Here is a 22,638-nt window from a genome sequence, read left to right on the forward strand (position 1 = left end):
CAGTTCTTTGTTTCTATGTGGTGGGCTGAACTGTTCTATAGTTCTTTGCAAGCAGAGATGCAGCCTGCCCTGCTGAGTTTCTCCAGCATTTTGTGTCTACCGTCAGTTTAAACCAGCATCTGCAGTTGTTTCCTGCACTGAACTGGTTTTTTCTGCTTTGGATGAAATAGCACTGATTTAATAATACTAATTTGACAGTCCTTCAGCACATAATTGTGCGAGGCAACAGGTTGTGTCCCACTGATAATCCCGGGACCTATGCTGCACTCCCACAATAGCAATAATGTCCTTCCTCAAATTAGGAGACCAAAATTACACACAACACTCCAGTTGTGGTCCCATCGGGGGCCTGTACAACTGCAGTAGGACCTCCTTGCTCCTAAACTCAAATCCTCTCTTTATGAAGGCCAACATGCCATTAGCTTTCTTCACTGCCCGCTGTATCTGCATGCTTACTTTCAGTGACTGACACCATTCAGATAATAATCTGCCTTCCTGCTCTTGCCACCAAAATGGATAACCTCACATTTATCGACATTATACTGCATCTGTCATGCATCTGCCCACTCACCCAACCTATCCAAGTCACCCTGCAGCCTCGTAGCATCTTCGTCGCCGCTCACACTGCCATCCAGCTTTGTGTCATCCGCAAACTTGGAGATGTCACATTTAATTCCCTCGTCTAAATCGTTAATATATATTGTAAATAACTGGAGTACAAGCCTTGAGGCATCCCACTAGTCACTGCCTGCCATTCTGAAAAGGACACGTTAATTCCTACTCGTTGCTTCCTCTCTGCCAACCAGTTCTCTCCATGACAATACCCTACCCCCAATACCATGTGCTCTTATTTTGCACACTAATCTCTTGTGTGGGACCTTGTCAAAGGTTTTATAAAAGTCCAGGTACACCACATCCACTGGCTCTCCCTTATCCATTCTACTTGTTACATCCTCAAAAAATTCCAGATTAGTCAAGCATGATTTCCCCTTGATAAATCTGTGCAGACTTTGACCGATCGGGTCACTGCTTTCCAAATGTGCCGCTATAACATCTTTAATAATTGACTCAAGCATCTTCCCCACTACCGATATAAGGCTAACTGGTGTATAATTCCCGTTTTGTCTCTCCCTCCTTTCGTAAAAAGTGGGGTTACATAGATGGCTATCCTCCAGTCCACAGGAACTGATCCAGAGTCAAAACAACATTGGAAAATGATCACCAATGCATCCACAATTGCTAGGGCCGCCTCCTTGAGTACTCTGGGATGCAGACTATCAGGGCCTGGGGATTTATCTGCCTTCATTCCCAACAGTTTACCTAACACCATTTTATGACTAATGTGGATTCCCTTCAGTTCCTCCCTCCCACTAGATCCTCGATCCCCTAGTATTTCTGGCAGATTGTGTCTTCCTGAGTGAAGACAGAACCAAAGTACTCGTTTAACTGTTCTGCCATTTCCTTGTTTTTCCATTATAAATTCACCTGTCTCTGACTGTAAGGGGCCTATATTTGTCTTTATTAATCTTGTCCTTTTTACATATCTAAAGAAAATTATTTCTTTTATATTCCCCACAAGCTTTCTTTCATGCTCTTTTCCCCCCTCTTAATTGAATTGAATAAAATTTATCAGCCAAATATGTACACATGCAAGGAATTGACCCCTTTGTCTGCCTCTGTTGAGTTCTAAATTTCTCCCAGTCCTCTGGTTTGCTGCTTCCTCTGGCCAATTTATATTCCTCTTCCTTGGATTTAACACTATCCGTGATTTCCCTCGTCAGCCACGGTTGAGCCACCTTCCCCGTTTTATTTTTTTGCCAGTCACGCAGATTATGGGACTACGCAGATTACAGGACTATGCGGGACTACGCAGTTGCAGCATGGGATCCATACACAAATAGAAACATTTCTTCCATCGAACGGATCCAAAGACAGGCAGCTCGATTTGTTACGAATGCCTTTGTGAGAGAAGCGAGTGTAACCAAACTTCTAAATTCATTGGGGTGGAACCCGCTCCAAGACAGACGTATAGCCCACCGTTTGACCTGTTTTTACAAAATGTTAAATGGTCAGCTCAACCAAATCTACACCAAACCCAACCCTATCAGGAGTAGACGAGGGCTTTCGATTCAATTTGAGTTACCAGCTACCAAGACAGATGTGTATAGCAATTCATTCTTCCCTCGCACAATTAAAGCATGCCCCATAGAATAGTCTTCACCCTACTATAGTTACTCAACCAGGCGCAAATAAATTTAAGGTAGCTCTTCTTCTCCAAGAAGCCCTTCTTGTTTAAGTCCATACTCCGCCACCTCCAGTTTAAATTCCATTTGGAATATTTTGGAGGACGAAGAACCAAAGGATGACCAATCCCATGCGGTCTTTACATTTTGTGACTGACCCATAGGACAGACATTAAGATCCACCAATGGAGCGGAGATGTAGCGGCTCGCCGGCCAATGGGGACGTTGGACCGGGCAGAGGGGCGGGTGTAGTGACGTAGCTGGAGGGGGTGGGGCCATACGCGTGACTGACATTGAACATCACCAATGGAGCGGAGATATAGCTGCTCGCTGGCCAATGGGGACTGGGGAAAGGCCCGTGGTGCGGGACCATACGCGTGATTGACATTGAATGATCAATGGTACGGGTCTAGCGCTGACGGCCGGACCACACGCGTGTGACGCTAAGGAGCGGGTGAAGCGGCCGCCGTGTGACTCTGAGGCGCGGGTCTAATGGTCCCCGTGTGTGACGTTGATGGGCGGGTGGCGCAGCCCCAATGTGACGCTAAGGAGCGGGTCTAACGGCCCCCTGTTACGCTGAGGGGCGGGTCTAACGGCCCCCGTGTGTGACGTTGAGGGGCGGGTGGCGCAGCCCCCATGTGACGCTGAGGCGCGGGTCTAACGGCCGCCGTGTGACTCGGAGGCGCGGGTCTAACGTGTGACGCTGAGGGGCGGGTCCAACGGCCCTTGTATGACGTTGAGGGGTGGGTCCAACGGCCCCCGTGTGACGTTGAGGGGCGGGTCTAACGGCCCGGTGTGACGCTGAGGCGCGGACGGGCGGGCGGGGAAAGGTGACGGGCTGCGGGGAGGGGCCTCTGGCGTCCATCTGCGCCGCTCTACGCCTCTTGTGGTGACGACGTGTTGAGGCGACGCTCATCCATTGGGGATGGGAAGACGCCTGGTGCTAGGGTGGGGCCGACTGTTCAAATGACCTGGTCCCGGCGGCGGCTCCGATGTCTCCCATTCCTTCTCTCCAGAGATGCCGCCTGTCCCGCTGAGTCAGATGCTGCAGCATTTTGTCTTTAATTCACCATCGAGCCCGACGCCCTGTTTGTCACCGAGGTCCACCACCGCCACGGCTCTCCATTACGGCAAGTGACATCCCCTGTCCTGGGGAAGTGAGGGGGTCTGTGAGATGTGGTATAAAACATGATTTGGGGGGGGGGGGTTGAGGAGAAAGATTGCTTGCAATACGCAGCCTCCACCCAGCAAAGAGATGGCTGAAGCCTTTGTATCAGAGGCGTCGTTCGGAATTATTTTTGTTAGAATAATAATGATAATAATCACAATGATCATATCATATATAATGCATATTATATAATATTTTATATATAATTGTATAATATATGACGTTATATGTAATTATAATGATCATTTTCCACACTTTTGACACATTTCCAGCGACAGGTTCTCAAGCATACGTTTAGTTTTCTGTATTTACCAATGTATTTCAAACGTAATGCTGCGTTAATTTTGGGGGGAGGGGACAAAGAAATCTGAAGAATTAGCCTGAAGGAGGGTCTCGATCTGAAACGATGCTTATCCATGTTCTCCATTGATGCTGCCTGACCTGCTGAGTTACTCCTGCACATTGTGTCCCTTTGTGTATTAACCAGCATTTGCAGTTCTTTGTTTCTAAATAAGATTCCATATCCATACATATTCCATGCATCAAAGTGTATTTTGCTTATGTGGGTTTATAATCAATTTATAGATAGATGATGAAGTATTATTAAATTACACATTTTGTAAAAATTGTGCTGCTGTTGGAATACACAGGAGGGTACCAACCCAAAATGTCGTCTGACCATTCACCTCCACAGGTGCTGCCTGACCCACTGAGTTTCTCTGGCACCCCCCCTTTCCATTCCAGCATCTGCAATTTCTTCTGTCTTCATCTGTAATATATTGATCGGGAAGTGTTTTTATATTTCAACGCTTCCCACTAGTTTCTCAAATCTCTTTGCCATTTAAGTAAATATGTTAATTCCTTTGCATAGATGAATATGTCATTGGCTTGATATGCAGCAACTGAAATACTTGCCTTCTGCGGAATAACTAACTAAAAATTAATTAGGGTAGACACAAAATGCTGGAGTAGCTCAGTGGGACAGGCAGCATCTCTGGGGAGAAGAAATGGGTGACCCTTAACCTTAAGAAGGGTCTTGACCCGAAACATCACCCATTCCTTCTCTCCAGAGATGCTTCTGTTTCTGTTTTCTACGGCACAACCGCCAACAGCTGGGCTATCTCATACCTGTCCTGCTGAGTTACTCCAGCATTTTGTGTCTACCTTCGATTTATACCAACATCTGCAGTTCTTTCCTTCCTAAAAAAAGTGTCTGTAGAAACGGAGGTGCAGTTATTAAAATTCTAGATATTGTTAATGAATATTTAATATATCAGGCAGCTCAATTTAATGATATTCATATCAATTATGCTTTATCTTGTCCATACAAAAATATGGCAGAATGTTAGTCCAGAAATTAGTGCTGTGGTCACCCTGCACCAACGACCTGGTTCTGATCCTGTACAGAATTTGTACATTCTATTTGTGATTGTGTGGGCTTCCCCTGGGTGCACTGGATATCCTCCCAAAGGTGTGCTAGTAGATTAATTGGTCACTGCAAAATGTCCCTTAATCTGGGTAAACTATAGTAGGAAGGATGTCATTAAGGGTGCAGAAAGATTCACGTGCATGTTACCAGGACTGGATGGCATGAGTTATAAGGGTAGGCTGAGAATTTTCACTGAAGTATAGGAGACTGAGACTGGAACCTCATTGTGGTGTATAAAATCATCAGGGAAATAGACAAGGTGAATGGTCAGTCTTTATTCTCGGGTATTGGTTTATTATTGTCACATATACTGAGATGCACATGATATAAAAATTTAAAACCAGAAGGCATAGATGAGAGTGGAAAAATTTAAAGGGAACCTGAGATACAACTTTTTCCACACAGTGGTGGGTGCATAGAGCAAGCTGCCAGAGGAAGTGGTGGAGGCAGGTACAATTATGTTTGAGTGATACATAGATACGAAAGATTTGGCAGGACATGCGCCAATCGCAGGTAAATGGGTTAGGCACATGATTGGAATGGACGAGTCCCACACTGACTTTTCTGTCATAGGCCTCCCCTATTGTCAGAGTGAGGCCCAGCGCAAATTGGCGGAACAGCACCTCATATTTTGCTTGGGTAGCTTACACCCCAGCAGTATGAACAATGACTTCTCTAACTTCAAGTAGCTCTTGCTTTCCCTCTCTCTCCATCCCCTCCCCTTTCCAGTTCTCCTACTAGTCTTACTGCCTCCGACTATATTTTATCTCTGTACCGCCCATTCCCCTGACATCAGTCTGAAGAAGGGTCTTGACCCGAAACTTCACCCATTGCTTCTCTCCAGAAATGCTGCCTGTCCCGCTGAGTTACTCCGGCATTTTGTGTCTACCATTGATCATAAGAAGGTGGAGATGATGATAATGTTGTGCTGGAGGCTGGCATGGAACAAATACCGTAAGTTGAATGTCCTTTTGCTGTGTCATAATAGATAAGTCATTAAGGTAAGACCATGTTTTCACTGAGATCTGCAGATGTGCTCGTAGATTTGCCATAACTGAGCTAATCTCCCATAGCGGTTGTAACACAGCCTTCCAGTCACCAGAACATTGGATGCAGGAAAACCTTTGAGCCTATTGGGCACAACAACTTTAGATTTCTTTGTTCTTATTTTGAGAAACCCAACCAGATTTGCCTGGAGCAGATTCTCCAGACCCAATAAGGGAAAGAAATTGCCTGCTGGGAGAAAGATGCATTAAATTATTTATTTAATTAAAGGACAGAGGGAGAGGGTGGGGAGAAATAGGTGCAAGTCCAGGTGGGGCAACAGGGTAAGAGGGGGTGTGTATGGGAGAAAGGGGATGGGGAGGTTGTTGGAGGTTTCCTGAAATTGGAGAATTCAATGTTCATGGAATGTAAGCACCCCGAGCAGAATATGTGGTACTATCACTCTGGTTTGCATGTGTCCTCACTTTGGCAATGGAGGAGGCCCAGGACAGAAAGGTCAGTATGGGAATGGAAAGGGGGGGGGGTTAAAATGGTTAGTAACCGAGTAATCGGTGAAATGGTGGACAAGTTTACGATCGGTCTTGCCGATGTACAGGAGGCCACATCGGGAACACCAGATGCAATAGATGAGGTAAGAAGAGGTGCACGTGAAACTTTGTCTCACCAGGAAGGACTGCTGAGTCCCTGGAGGCGAGGGAGGAGGTTTAGAAACAGGTGTTACATCTTCTGCAGGTGAAGGGGAAAGTAGCTGGGATGGGGCTGGTTTGGGTGGGAATAGGTTCATAAGCGAGAGGAGCAGAATTAGGCCATTCGGTCCATCAAGTCTACTCCGCCACTCAATCATGGCTGATCTATCTTTCCCTCAACCTCGTTCTCCTGCCTTCTCCCTATAACCCCTGACACCCGTACTAATCAAGAATCTAGCAATCTCTGTCTTAAAGATATCCATTAACTTGGGCTCCACAGCCGTCTGTGGCAATGAATTCCACAGATTCCCCACCCTCTGACTAAAACAATTCCTCCTCATCTCCCTAAGAAACGACCTTTAATTCTGAGGCTATTCTGCTGAGTTACTTCAGCACTTTGTGTCCTTTCGTGTAAATTAGCATCCGCAGTTCCTAGTTTACATCTTTATTTAATTAAGTTAGTTTAACTTTTATAGTCTTTTAACTTTTACATTTTAAGTAATTATTTTCCTTTCAAGCGTATCGAGACTGGTTTTGAATGTTAAGTGCATTCAACCCCTTTCAATTTAAATGTCTGCTCTGACAGCTGAGCAGCTGGGGGTGGAGCTGCACTCTCCAGCTATCCTGTCATTGCAGTCAGCTACTTGCACTTGCGGAGGCCCTGCTCAGCGTTGGGCCATGACCAGGAGCATTGTGTTGGTCTCAGATTGCACCACAGAGAATTAAACTGGGGCCCAGGGTGCAAGCGACTGGCAATCATGGGAACCATGGAAGATATTCCTGATAAATCAAACCATTGTTGTAATATGGAGATCTTGTAGTTGGAGCATTTATATTACTTTTATCACATGGCACTACTTATAACTTTAAATGTTAGAAATCATTTGGACCTGCTCAAAAATGTTTGTTTTCCTTTATCAGTATTTTATTATCACTGACTAAACCAGCATTTTTCTTCACTGTATTGCCTGGTATCTAACTGAGATAAGGGAACTATACAATAGGCAAATTATGTAAACTCGCACTTACATGAACAATTTACAATAGGTGATCCCGTTTCCTGAATAATCTTATTTTTTTGCAAAGGGTGGATGGCAAGGGCTTCCCTCTGCTTTGTGGATATAAAAGCGTCACCCAGGCTCGCTGCTCTTCCAGTTTTGGCCACCATGGGTCCGGCACAGAGAAGGCAAGGGAGGCTGCGGAGAGGAAGTCCCAGCTGAGTCGCCATCATTTTCCACAAGCCCTTCTTCACCAGCTGCCGCACCGTCAGGTTAATGCGGCTGTTGTTGCAGCTCACGTTGTAGCCCCTGGCCAACAGCACTTTCTTCAGGCTGCCACCACCGACAGGATGCGCTCGTACTCCGTAGGGCTCTCTTACCTCCTGCCGCTTCTTCCTGTTGGCCATCGCTTGTCCACTCTGCCGCTCCCTACTCCATCGCCGCCTCCTCGCCGACACTTCCACCTCTGCAGAAAAGGAGGAGGAGGCGACGGTGGAGGGGGAGCAGCAGAGTGGCCAAACGCATCCTGTCGGTAGCGGCAGCCTGAAGAAAGTGCTGTTGGCCAGGGCCTATAACGTGAGCCGCAAGAACAACCATGTCAACAGTTTCAAGGTGAAACAACAAGATGAAAGTGCTGGAGTAACTTCAGACCCAGTCTGAAACAATGGCGTTTGAAACAGTGCTTCAGACTATCTGAGGAAGGGTCCAGACTCTAAATGTCGCGTATCCTCATTCTTCAGAAGTGCTGCCTGATCTATGGATTTACTCCAGCACTTTGTGTCATTTTGTGTATTAACTAGCATCTGTAGTTATTCGTTTCCACCTCGTTTTAAAGATTCTGACTTGCATAAAATGACTTGTGCAAGGGTTTTCGGATCGTAACCCTTACGTAAGTCGGAGAGTGCCTGTATAGTGCCTGTACAAATGGGAATGAGTGAGCGAACAGGTTAGAGGGAAATAAGTGGGCAAATGAGGTTGTGCTGAGAGACAGCATAGAGGGGATGGGCCAAATGGCTACCTTCTCTGCTTTAAGGAAGTGCATGGAAAAACATAAGACAGTCAGTTTCTCCTGGGAATATTTTGTGGAATGTGTTATTTTTTAGAAGACAGGAGTTACTAGACAACAAAAGACTAGGGTCCTTGCCTTCACATCCTACCATCCCCATAGGATGGCTATTCAGTGATCAAGGGGTGATAGACCAATCTTAAAAAGTGTAGGTGACTTCAGCCAATGGCTAGAAATAATATAAAAGAAAACCCTAATTGATTCAACTCTTTCTATAAAGCATAACGCATCTATATGGAATTCTCTGCCTCAGAAGGCAGTGGAGGCCAATTCTCTGGATACTTTCAAGAGAAAGCTAGAGCTCTTAAAGATAGTGGACTCAAGGAATATGGGGAGAATGCAGGAACGGGGTACTGATTGTGAATGATCAGCAATGATCACATTGAATGGCGGTGCTGGCTCGAAGGGCCGAATGGCCCACTCCTGCAGCTATTGTCCATTGTCTATAACATATGTGATGCTTTCTGCATAATTTAAGCAAAATATACTCTGAAATAAATCTAATTTGTATCTACACAAATCTATACCGAATTTGTTGTAAATGAATTGCATGGATTAGGCTATCATTAGTTTTATGAAATGAGGACTTGAGTGGTGACTTAATGCTTCAGCTTTTAAATGTGATTGCTTCAGATTGTATTATTAAGTGCTTACTTATGTATAGCAATACCTAGATTTGAAAGATAACAGTGATATGTAGTGACAAAATGGGGTATTTGAAAATCAAAAAAACTTCCTAATTCACATTTTTAATAATAGAGATTACTGGAAACCCAGTTATAAAGAAGGATCTTCAACTTGATTTCTCTTTTAACAGATGCTGGGTGTTTCCTATTGTTATTTCCCATTTTCAGCATTCGTAATCTGATATCCAAAAAAGAAGAATTAAATTGATTTGCCATCTGCTCAAATAACTCTGGGTAGCCTCCATAAGGACATAGTTAATGAATTAAGTTAATTAGACAAATATCTGGTGTAGTCAAATTGAAGATTAATATTTCATATAATCTGGAAATTACTGAAGAAACCAGTTCCGTGTGTGTAGATACACTCTTAATAGATAGTTGGCTCACAAAGAGTTTCTTTCTCTGATATACAATTAATGTACAGCAGAATTTTCACTTTCTCAAATCTCATTCTGCCATGAACGTAAAAATGTTTTGATTTAATTGAACTTTCAGGTTGACACTAACAAGACCTGTTACTTTCTTGATCTAGAATGAGAACATGGATGTAAAATAGCATGGATGATACATTTTACGATGTTGAAGTCAAAACAATCCACAATTGCTATGGCAACAGAGACAGAAAATGCACAAGCACTGCTGAAAACGTTCAGCACAGCATCAATCATTTCGAGCATTGGACTAGGAGTTTTCTGCTTCCTCGCTGATCAGTGTTTACAACTTTCATTAATACAGAGCAACATCTGGCTTAAGGCTCTTTCAGACAATGCAGTACATGGTGCCATTGGACTGTGGTCTTGGGCTATTGTGATTGGATTGAGAAAGAAAAGTGATTTTTATGAAGTCATTTTAGCTGGGCTTCTGGCTTCTGTCATTGATGCTGACCACTTTGTAGCAGCTAGATCCCTGTCTCTGCAGGTAAGCACAAAACTAAATTAGATCATTCAACCTAAATATTGGTCCATAAGGTCTGATTTTACTGCATGCTTTGCATCAAATTGTTCATGGGGGCAAATAATGCTCATGATCTAATTGTAAAATGTTGGAAATATGTTCACACTGCCATTAATAAATAAAAGTCACAAGTAAATAAAGTATAATATTCTATAGAAACTGTTTGGTTGCTGTTTAAAATCCAAATTTGGTAACTAAGTAGTAAATGGAGGGTATTCTAATGATGGTGAAGCTCCAGGAAATGGACGGGGAACCAAACACGTAGTATATTTGATCTTTTAGAAGCTGAACAGCTGCATCTCTGACTGATGGGAATGATACTAACATAGAAACATAGAAAATAGGTGCAGGAGGGGGCCATTTGGCCCTTCGAGCCAGCACCGTGATTCATTGTGATCATGGCTGATCATCTACAATCAGTAACCTGTGCCTGCCTTCTCCCCATATCCCTTGATTCCACTAGCCCCTAGAATTCTATTTAACTCTCTTTTAAATTCATCCAGTGAATTGGCCTCCACTGCCTCTGTGGCAGAGAATTCCACAAATTCAGAACTCTTTGGGTGAAAAAGTTTCTTCTCACTTCAGTTTTAAATGGCCTCCCCTTTATTCTTAGACTGTGTCCCCAGGTTGGGAACATTTTTCTTGCATCTAGCTTGTCTAGTCCTTTTATAATTTTATACGTCTCTATAAGATCCCCTCTCATCCTTCTAAACTCCAGTGAATACAAGCCTAGTCTTTCCAATCTTTCCTCATATGACAGTCCCTCCATCCCAGGGATTAACCTAGTGAACCTACGCTGCACTGCCTCAATAGCAAGGATGTCCTTCCTCAAATTAGGAGACCCAAAACTGCACACAATACTCCAGATGTGGTCTCACCAGGGCCTTATACAACTGCAGAAGGATTCTTTGCTCATGTACTCAAATCCTCTCGTTATGAAGGCCAATATGCCATTAGCTTTCTTCACTGCCTGCTGTACCTGCATGCTTACTTTCAGTGACTGGTGTACAAGGACACCAAGGTCTCGTTGCACTTCCCCTTTATGATATTGTTATACTCTGAGTTCTTTCACAAGTTACTGAATAGTCCCGAATAGTCAACGGGAATTAGAAGAATAAATGTGCCGGGAAATTGCAGACAGCTGCAGGTCAAATAAGGTTGTTGTCGGAGGGGATTTTAACTTTGTTAATATAGACTGAGAAAATCATAGCGTGAAGGGTTCAGATGGGGTGCAATTCCTCAGACGTGTTCAGGAGAGTTTTCTTAAGCAGTATGTGGAGGCCCCCACACGTGAGAGGGCAACGCTGGATCTAGTATTGGGAAATTGGGAAGGGCAAGTTAATGAAGTGTGTGTGGAGAAGCCTTTTGGGACCAGTGACCACAGTTTGATTAGGTTTAAGATAGTTATGGATAGAGACTGAGAGGGTCCATGTATTAAAATGCTCAACTGGAATAAGGCCAACTTTAAGGGTATGAGAGAAGGTCTCGCTCAAGTTGACTGGAGCAGGTTATTAGAGGGGAAAGGAACATCGACCAAGTGGGATGTTTTTAAAAGTATACTGAAGAAAGCTCAGGATGTGTACGTCCCCATTAGAGTGAAGGGCAAAGAAGGCAAACGTAAGGAAGCTTGGATGACGAGGGGAATTGAGACGTTAGTCAAAAGAAAGAAGGATGCATGGGACAGGTATAGGCAGCGGTGATCAAGTGCATCCCTGGAGGAGTTTCGGGATCTAAGGAGTAAACTAAAAAAGGAAATCAGAAGGGCAAAAAGGGGCCAGGAGATAGCTCTGGCGGGTAGCATTAAGGACAATCCCAAAAGATTTTGTAAATACATAAGGGGAAAAAGGGTAACTAGAGAGGGAGTGGAACCTCTCAGGAACCAAAGCAGTCACCTCTGTGTGGAGCACAGGAGATGGGCAAGGTGCTAAATGAGTATTTCTCTTCTGTATTTACCAAGGAGAAAGACGGTAGGACGGAGGAAATTGGAGCAGTCACTGGAAGTGTCTTGGGAGCAGTCAGGTTACCGTCAAAGAAGTACTGAAGGTACTGTCGAGTTTGAAGGTAGACAAATCTCCAGGGCCTGATCAGATATAACCGAGGACATTGCGGGAAACTAGAGAGGAAATTGTGGGAGCCCTGGTTGAAATTTACGAGTCGTCCTTAAATACAGGAGAGGTGCCGGAAGACTGGAGGGTGGCAAATGTTGTACCTCTTTTCAAGAAGGACTGCAGGGAAAATGCTGGGAACTATAAGCCAGTGAGCCTAACATCTGTAGTTGGTAAGTTACTGGAGAGTATTCTGAGGGATAGGATATACAGGCATTTGGATGGGCAAGGGCTGATTAGGGATAGTCAGCATGGTTTTGTACGTGGGAGGTCGTGTCTCTCAAATCTGATTGATTTTTTTGAAGACGTGACCAAAAAGGTTGATGAAGGCAGAGGTGTAGATGTTGTGCACATGGACTTCAGTAAGGCATTCAACAAGGTTCCGCATGGTAGGTTGCTCTGGAAGGTTAGATCGCATGGGATCCATGGAGAGATAGCTGAATGGATAGCAAATTGGCTCCATGGAAGGAAGCAGAGGATAATAGTGGAAGGTTGCTTCTCAGACTGAATGCCTGTGACTAGTGGTGTGCCTCAGGGTTGGTGCTGGGCCCGTTTCTGTTTGTCATCTACATCAATGATTTGGATGAGAACATACAGGGCGAGATTAGCAAGTTTGCTGATGATACAAAAGTTAGTGGTTTTGCAAATAGTGAAGATGGTTGTGAACGATTGCAGCAGGATATGGATCGATTGGCCAGGTGGGCGGAGGAATGGTTGATGGAATTTAATACAGAGAAGTGTGAGGTGTTTCATTTTGAGACGTCGAACAAGGGCAGGACCTACACAGTAAATGGTAGGCCTCTGGGTAGTGTTGCAGAGCAGAGGGATCTAGGAGTCCAGGTGCATGGTTTCTTTGGCCCTACTTTGTTCATAGATTCTATAGTCATAGAGTGATACAGTGTGGAAACTTCTGCCCGACTTGCCCACACCGGCCAATATGTTCCAGCTGCACTAGTCCCACCTGCCCGTGTTTGGTCTATATCCACCAAACCTGTCCTATCCATGTACCTGTCTAACTGTTTCTTAAATGTTGGGATAGTCCCTGCCTCAACTGGCAGCTTGTTCCCTACACCCATCACCCTTTGTGTGGAAAAAGTTACCCCTCAGATTCCTATTAAATCTTTTCCCTTTCACCTTAAACCTATGTCCTCTGGTCCTCGATTGACCTAGTCTGGGCAAGAGACTCTGTGCATCTACCTGATCTGTTCCTCTCATGATTTTATACACCTCAAGAAGATCACCCCTCATCCTCCTGCACTCCAAGGAATAGAGTCCCAGCATACTCATCTGCCCATAGCTCAGACCCTCTAGCCCTGACAACATCCTTGTAAATCATCTCTGTACCCATTCCAGCTTGACAACATCTTTTCTATAATATGGTGCCCAGAACTGAACACAATAATCTAAATGCGGCCCCACTAACGTCTTATACAACTGCAACATGACCTCCCAACTTCTATACTCAATGCTCTGACTGATGAAGGACAATGTGCCAAATACTTTTTTGACCACCCTATCTACCTGTGACTCAACCTTTAAGGAACCATGCACCTGCATTCCTAGATCCCTCTGTTCTACAACATTCCCCAGAACGCTACCATTCACTAGGTAGGTCCTGCCCATATTAGACGGCCCAAAATGCAACACCGCACATTTCTCTCTATGAAGCGGCATTTATTACCGCTTCCCATATTCAGTGAAGAACGTACATTTCTAAGTAAAATGTTTATTTAGTACATGTGCATTACAAGGCTAACCATTTCTATTAAATAATTAATAAAATAACTCATAATTATTTATAGATTAAGATCAGCATGTTCTGAATAATCCTCATTGTAAGAGCTGCAGTACCTGAAAACCGTAGATGAAGAACGTGGTTATGGTCCTCCGTAACCATGGCAATTTCCGGAGGAAGATATCTGGTTATTGAGACAAATGATCATGCACAAAGCCTGTTTTGGGTTTGACTCCCACAGAATTCAGTCAAATGTGCAGCAGCTGGCCTTCATTTTAAATGCAAGGCTTGATTCAGACCAGACAATATGGAATAATTTTAATTGGATAGAACAGTGCAAATAGTTCTGCAGTAATGTGTCCCCATAACACATATTGGTTTTAACGCAAGTGATAAATTAGGGAATTATGCAGGTCAAATTGGTTATAACCTAAATTTGATCGAGAGCTTGAGAATTGGTTGTTATTTTGAAAACAAAAAAAACTGTTTCCCTCTAAACCTCCCCCCTCCCCCACAGTTTTGTGTCACCATTGTCACTTAAGAATTCAGCTAATGTTTCAACCACGAGTGGTTACTAAAATTGACACATAATCGCTTCTATTGCCACTTGTGTGATGATACTCTATTAAACAATGTAACACACAACCTTTAGTTTTTAAGCTTGCAGTAACAAAAATAAACACTGCAATTGAAAAGATTTTAGTTTTGAAAATCCTATAGGGAAAATGGCTATGTTAATGTAGGTGTGAAACTCTCCAGCCTTAAACCTTCTTTCCCCCCATTGACACAATTTTCATCTTAACACAGTTTTCTATAACTCAACTTTACTGGGGAACATAATTATGGAGTTACATCAGAACTACCTGTAGTGTATTTGTATTAGTGAGTGAGTGGAGTGGCCAGATTTCTAGTATGTAAAATTCCCCCATCTTTATCTGAACAGCCACCTTTTATCTTGAGGGTTTGCACTGTACTGTTTGACTGTCTGGTCAGGGAAAACACCCTCCCATGATCTATTATTTCGGTATATTTTATATGTCAATGTGATGACCGCCGTTTTTTAAATTCTAGAGTGTTTGGGCGCATCTTACTCAGTTTTTCCTTGTAGTAACTCTCCCTCCTGGCCATTCCCAGATTCCATGTGATCAATCTATTGGTATTCTAATGCAAAGCTATCATTCCTTTGTTATGGATTCCATAACTGCACATAGATGAAGTCTCACTCTTATTCTATAATTACGGCATAGCACATCACTGGCAACTGTCTCCCGGCCATTCAGGACATTTTCTACCGGCGGTGCCTGTGGAAGGCACGCAGCATCATCAAGGACCACAGCCACCCAGTACACAGGCTGTTCTCCTTGTTACCGTCAGGCAGATACAGGAGTATGGCTGCGCGTACCACCAGACTTAAGAACAGTTTCTACCATCAGGCTTCTGAACTCATAAACACATTTCAAATCATATATGTTGATTATTTTTAATATTGTCTTTTTACCTATTTTTAATATTGTCTTCTTACCTTACTAATGTCACTTTTTAAAATTATTTAATTTATTTTTTATACTTGGAATATTACTGCTGAGGTGACCCGTTGTCTTGTCAAATACATTTCATTGTAATGTTGACCCTGTGCCAACCTACATATGACAAATAAAATTTATTATTATTATTATTATTATTATTATTGTTTTTGTAATCTAGTTATCCTTACAATGAAGCCTAGCATATTGGCTGTCTTCCTAATTGCATGTTAAATTTGTTTTATGTATATAGACACTAAATCCTTCTGAATATTAACATTTATTACTTTCTCACCATTTATAACAAAAATGTATTTTCTAACCTTTACACTAAATTGAATGTAATGGTCATCCTCGGATTATGATCCAGGTTCTTTTCTACTCCATTTACGTATATATCCAATTGTAGAGTTCTGTGTCCTCTATCCTAGCTTGCTGACAACTAACTTTGTACTGTCATCAAACTTGGGTACATTACATCCATTCACCACATTGGTATCCTAATCTACTTGTGTTGTAATTGCTCAGTCTTTGTGTACAATATGGATTCTTTCAGTTTGCCAGGGTTGCTTGTCATTATTATTTTTTGAATGGTTTCCAATTAAGTTCTTGGCAAACTGCTTAAAAGTTGTTGATATATTTTATATAAAATTCTGATTGGAATGATTTGAACTTTGCATTAATGGCAGTTTTCTCTCTCTCTCAGGCTGCATTGCATCTCCCACACAGGCCACCTCTACATTGTTTCACAGTGATACCTGTCGTGGCGTTTTCAGTGAAACTTGCCATGTGGATATTTAGACTTAAAGATTCTTGGTGTTTTCTCCCATGGATGATTGCCATTTCTTGGGTTTCTCATCACGTTCGTGATGGTATCCGCCATGGTCTTTGGTTCTGTCCCTTTGGAAATACAGCTCCTGTGCCGTATTGGACCTACATCGCAATTACTTCCTCATTTCCACACCTTTGTTCTGTTCTTATGTATGTGACTGGCACTAGAGAAACAATGTCCATGTCCCATGGAATTGCAATTGATGTATAACAACATGTTACGATTTCCTTTTAAAGGTAAAAATCCTTGCACCGAACTGTGTTAATCTGGAAATACCAACTCGCAGTATACTTTGTGAAACTTCTGTGTAGCAGAGGAAGATGCACTGTGTAATACATTCTGACATAGCCTCATTCCAATCATTGAAGTTGCTTAATGCTTTTAAGAATGTAACTGTAACCTTTTAAATTTACATTCTACATTAACTGTTGTGAACGTGATCAAATCTTCACACACTAGTTTTCTGTTGATCAGATATAAATGTACTGTGATTTAGTTATAAAATAATTTTATTTATAATAGTTTGAGAATTAGTTATGTTGTGATGACATTGGATTATCTATATTTAATAGAAGTTGTGACTATAATTTATGTTTAACAATTGAACTTTTGTAAAAGTGAGCAACTTTGTTTACAATGACCTGAAATTACTAAAAATTTCAAATTAAAGTACAGTGTTTTCAGCTATACCCCAGCTCTCTATTTGTTTCATGTTTAATATTGTACTTGACAGAGAATGAATACAGTCAGCACTCGTTTTAATGGATTTCGGTTGTAGTGGATGGATCTGCCGAAGCCACCTCCAGCTCTTCGCAAGGTGCCCTTCTTCACCCACCCCACTTTCCGGTTGGCACCGCTGTTGTTGCAGCTCACATTGTAGTCCCTGAGAACAGCACTTTCGTCAGGCTGCTGCCACCGACAGGACGTGCTTGTACACCATGGGGCGCCATCCCCTCCACCAGTTGCCCCTTCTTTATCCATGGTTTAATCCACGACCTTCCCCCCCCACCCCCTCCCTCCCTCCCTCCATAACCTCCACCTTTTTGGCGCCTAGTTTCAAGGTCAAACAACACGAAGTGCTGGAGTAACTCAGCAGACTGAATCAGTCTGAAGAAGGGTCCCAACCTCACCTAACCATGTTCTCCAGTGATGCTGCCTGATCCAGTGAGTTAATCCAGGGCTTTGTGTTCTTTTGTTTATTAACCATCATCTGTAGTTCTTTGTTTCAACTACATATGATGATATTGCGGCTATTTTCAACTACATATGATGATATGACGGCCATTGCGGGCAAACGGCAATAACGGACACCATTCCCCCACACACCACGCAAGGTCCGTTATAACGAGGGTTTACTGTAGTTTTGTTTTTTTAAAGAAAAAGATTACCTTGGATAGTTTATAACCCAACAGTATAAGCATTGAATTCTCCAATTTGAGATAACCTCAAACAAAATCCTTCCCTCTCCACTCCTTTCTCTGGCTGCACAATTCACAACCCTTCAATCCTTTTGTCTCACGCCTTCAGTATTTAATCTCTGGCTTTTGAACAACCATCTGCCGATCGAAACCCCTCCCTTGCCCATGTTCACCAATTACCTGCCATACTTTGTCTTGCCCCTCCTCTCATCCAGCTTCCCCTCCCCCACCCCCTCACCCACAATGTCTGAAGGGACCCATCCCAAAATGTCACCTATCCATGTTCTCCAGAAATGCTGCCTGACCCACTGAATTACTCCAGCAGTTTGTCTTTATTTGCTAAATTAAACTAACCCTTTTAGTTTAGTTTGGAGATACAGTGCGGAAACAGACCCTTCAGCCCACCAAGTCCGCATTGACCAGTAATCCCCGCACATTTACCATTATCCTACACTAAGGGACATTTTTTACATTTTTATACCAAGCCAATTAACCTACTAACCTGTGTAGAAAAGAACTGCAGATGCTGGTTTAAATCGAAGGTAAACACAAAATGCTGGAGTAACTCAGTGGGCCAGGCAGCATCTCTGGAGAGAAGGAAATGGGTAGCGTTTCGGGTCCAGACCCATCTTCAGACTGTCAGGGGAGTGGGCAGTACAGAGATACAATGTAGTCCGAGACAGGAAGACTGGTAGGAGAACTGGGAAGGGGGAGGGGAAGGAGAGAGAGGGAAAGCAAGGGCTACTTGAAGTCAGAGAAGTCAATGTCCAAACCTACTAACCTGTACGTCTTTGGAGTGTGGGAGAAAACCCACACAGGTTACAGAGAAAATGTAAACTCTGAACAGACAAGCACCGGTAGCCACGATCGAACATGGGTCTCTGGCGCTGTTCGCGCTGTAAGGCAGTAATTCTACCACTGCACCACCGTGCCTGGGCATGATCCATGTGCCCCCCATTCCTTGTACATTCATGTTTCTGTCTAAAATCTCTTAAATGCCACTATCATGTGATTCCGTCACCACTCCTGGCAGCATGTTCCAATCACCTACCACTCCGTGTATAAAATTTGCCCTGCACATCGCCCTTAATTTCCCCCCCCTCTCACCTTAAAGCTATATTATAGGATATCCTGTCTCTGGCTTGCTCTCCTCACATGTAGGTGGAGTGGCTGAGAAACTGGAGCATAGGATGCTCCTGGGTGGCCTTTTAGGAGGTATAAAAGTGAATTGTTTGCTTTATTTCCCAGGGTAAGGGAGTCCAGAAGTCGAGGGCATACATTTAAAAGAGACCTGAGGTGCAATGTGGATGGTGCATATATGGAATAAACTGCTAGAGGGAGCTGTAGAGTCACGTACAATTGTAATGTTAACTAAATCAATCAAACTATTCCAAGTGTGGGCTCACCAACATCGTGCACAACTGTTTACTTGTATTGGTCCAATCTCTCCAACCTATGTCCAAAATACCTCAAGCCCTTCGTCTCTTTAATGACTTTCTCTTTCCGAGCCCCCACTCCCTCATCTTTACTTTGGACGTTCAGTCATTCTACACCTCCATCCCCCATCAGGGAGGCCTTAAAGCCCTCCGTTTCTTCCTCGACCGCAGAACCTTCCAATTTCCCTCCACTAACACTCTACTCCACCTAGCAGAGCTGGTCCTCAGCTTTAATAACTTTTCCTTCGACTCCTCACACTTCCTCCAAGTCCAAGGCATTGATAACTGCATAGGTGCTACCTCCTGCACCCATGCAGAAGTCATGGACTTCATCAACTTCACCACCAATTTCTATCCTGCACTCAAATTTACTTGGACCATCTTCAACACCTCCCTCCCATTTCTTGATCTCACATTCCCCATCACAGGAAATAAACTATCGACTGACATGTATTACAAACCCACTGACTCCCACAACTATCTCGACTACACTTCTTCCTACCCAGCTTCATGCAAAAACTGTCCCCTACTCCCAATTCCTCCATCTACACCGCATCTGCGCCCAAGATGAGGTGTTCCATACCAGGACATCCGAGATGTCCTCATTCTTTAGGGAAGGAGGGTTCCCCTCTCCCATCATAGATGAGGCCCTCACTTGTTCTCCTCAGTACCATAGCTCCGGCCTTGCTCCCCATACTCACAACAGAGTCCCCCAAGTCCCTACTTTTCACCCCATCAGCCGTCGCATACAACACATAATTCCCACCACCTCCAACGGGATCCAACCACTAGCCACATTTTCCCATCTCCACCCCTTTCCGTCTTCCACAGAGACTGTTCCCTCCGCAACTCCCTGGTTAACTCATCCTTTCCCATCCAAACCACCCCCTCCCCAGAAACCGCAGAAGATGCAACACCTGTCCAGGGACCCCGACAGTCCTTTCAGGTTAGGCAGAGGTTCACTTGCACCTCCTCCAATCTCATCTACCGTATCCGTTGTTCAAGATGTGGACTCTTATACATCAGCGAGACCATAAGTAGATTGGGCGATCGTTTTGCTGCACACCTGCACTCAGTCCGACTGAACCTACCTGATCTCCTGGTTGCTAAACACTTTAATTCTCCTTCCCATTCCCACACAGACCTTTCTGTCCTAGGCCTCCTCCATTGTCAGAGTGAGACTAAATGCAAATTGGAGCAACAGCATCTCATTTTGCACGGGCAGCTTACAGCCCAGTGGTATGAATTTTGATTTCTCGAACTTCAAGCAGCCCTGTCATTCTCTCTACTTATCCCCCCCCCCCCACCCCACCCCACCCACCCACCCACCCAAGTCACACTAGCTTCTCGTCTTCACCTAACGAACAGCTAACAATGGCCTGTTTCCTTTATCATCGTTACTTTTTTGCATACCTTTCATTCATTGTTCCTTTATCTTCCTATATCATTGCCTATATCTTTCATTTCCCTTATCCCTAACCCGTCTGAAGAAGGGTCTTGACCCGAAACATCACCCATTCCTTCTCTCCAGAGATGCTGCTTGTCCTGCTGAGTTACTCCAGCTTCTTATATCTACCTACTTGTATTCTGAGGTCCCTGTCTCCAGGACAGTCCCCAGGACTCTACCGTTTACTGTAAAGCTCCTGTCCTGATCCGACTTCTCAAAATGCAACACCTCACGCTTACTTGAATTAAACGCTATTTGCCATTCCTCGGCCCACTTGCCCAGCTGATCAAGATCCCATTGTAATTGTTGTCAACCATGTTTATTGTCTATGATACACACATTATGACCACTTTGTTTTATCTCTATAGTTAACCTTCTTTCTGTAATATTCTGAAATATCTCGTGTCCACTTTTTACCCTCCTGATTTCCTTCTTAATCTATATTCTTGCTATTGAGGGCGTGCAGCGTAGGTTCACTAGGTTGATTCCCGGAATGGCGGGACTGTCGCATGTTGAAAGGCTGGAGCAATTAGGCTTGTATACACTGGAATTTAGAAGGATGAGGGGGGATCTTATTGAAACATATAAGATAATTAGGGGATTGGACACATTAGAGGCAGGAAACATGTTCCCAATGTTGGGGGAGTCCAGAACAAGGGGCCACAGTTTAAGAATAAGGGGTAGGCCATTTAGAACGGAGATGAGGAAGAACTTTTTCAGTCAGAGAGTGGTGAAGGTGTGGAATTCTCTGCCTCAGAAGGCAGTGGAGGCCAGTTCGTTGGGTGCTTTCAAGAGAGAGCTGGATAGAGCTCTTAAGGATAGCGGAGTGAGGGGGTATGGGGAGAAGGCAGGAACGGGGTACTGATTGAGAGGATCAGCCATGATCGCATTGAATGGCGGTGCTGGCTCGAAGGGCTGAATGGCCTACTCCTGCACCTATTGTCTATTGTCTATTGTCTATACCCCTTCAGGGTTATACTTAATCCCAGCTGTCTGTACCTGACCTACGCTGATCAGAACCTCAATTGTTATCATCATCCAGGGTTCCTTACTCCCACCTGTTTTGAACTCTCTATCACAATTTCTAAACACCCCTTTGCCCAACTCCAAACAACTTGCAAGATCCTGCTGTATACTAAAGTTAGCCTTGCCCCAATTTAGAACTTCAACTTCTGGACCATCCCAAAATCTTGCCCAGTCCAATTCCCTAAGTCGATCACTTGCCCAGCCCAATTCCCTAAGTCGATCAAATTTTGCCCTCTCCTTTAAGGGATCCTTTACACATTGCCTAAACAAACTTTCTGAACACACTTGACAAATTCCACCACATCGAATCCCTTGACACTAAGGCAGTCCCAATCTATTTTGGAAAGTTAAAATCCCCTACTCTGACAACTATTAATCTTGCAACAGATATGTTGTATCTGCTGCAAACAGATACGACAGGCAGTGAAGAAAGCTAATGGCATGTTGAACTTCTTAAAGAGAGGAGTATAGGAACAAAGAGGTCCCCCTGTACAGAGCCATGGTGAGGCCACACCTCTGGAGTATAGTGTGCAGTTTTGGTCTCCTAATTTGAGGAAGGACATTCTTGCTATTGAGGGATTGCAGCGTAGGCTCACGAGGTTAGTTCCCGAGATGGTGGGACTGTCATATGATGAAAGAATGAAGCGACTGAGCTTGTATTCACTGGAATTTAGAAAGATGAGTGGGGATCTTATAGAAACATATAAAATTATTAAGGGATTGGACACGCTTGATGCAGGAAACATGTTCCCGATGTTGGGGGACTCCAGAAACAGGGGGCATAGTTTATAAGGGGTAGGCCATTTAGAACTGAGATGCGGAAAAACTTTTTCACACAGAGTTGTGAATTTGTGGAATTCTCTGCCTCAGAAGGCAGTGGA

The 22,638-nt window shown here is 43.8% G+C and overlaps 1 protein-coding gene across 2 annotated transcripts; it reads left to right on the plus strand.

The window, feature by feature from the left end:
- Positions 1–3,089: 3,089 nt before the first annotated feature.
- Positions 3,090–17,123, plus strand: tmem267 (transmembrane protein 267). Of its 2 annotated transcripts, XM_078409647.1 has the most exons (4): positions 3,090–3,373; positions 5,685–5,794; positions 9,814–10,199; positions 16,305–17,123. In XM_078409647.1, the coding sequence occupies exons 3-4, from the start codon at positions 9,843–9,845 to the stop codon at positions 16,638–16,640; spliced, it is 693 nt and encodes a 230-aa protein (XP_078265773.1). In that variant the 5' UTR covers positions 3,090–3,373; positions 5,685–5,794; positions 9,814–9,842; the 3' UTR covers positions 16,641–17,123. The 2 variants fall into 2 exon arrangements, with proteins under 2 accessions (XP_078265773.1, XP_078265782.1); XM_078409656.1 differs by lacking the exon at positions 5,685–5,794 and having other exon boundaries at positions 3,092–3,373; positions 16,305–17,122.
- The last annotated feature ends 5,515 nt before the right edge of the window (positions 17,124–22,638 follow it).

This window comes from Rhinoraja longicauda, chromosome 1 (genome assembly GCF_053455715.1).
Source record: "Rhinoraja longicauda isolate Sanriku21f chromosome 1, sRhiLon1.1, whole genome shotgun sequence".
Lineage (NCBI taxonomy): Eukaryota > Metazoa > Chordata > Chondrichthyes > Rajiformes > Arhynchobatidae > Rhinoraja > Rhinoraja longicauda.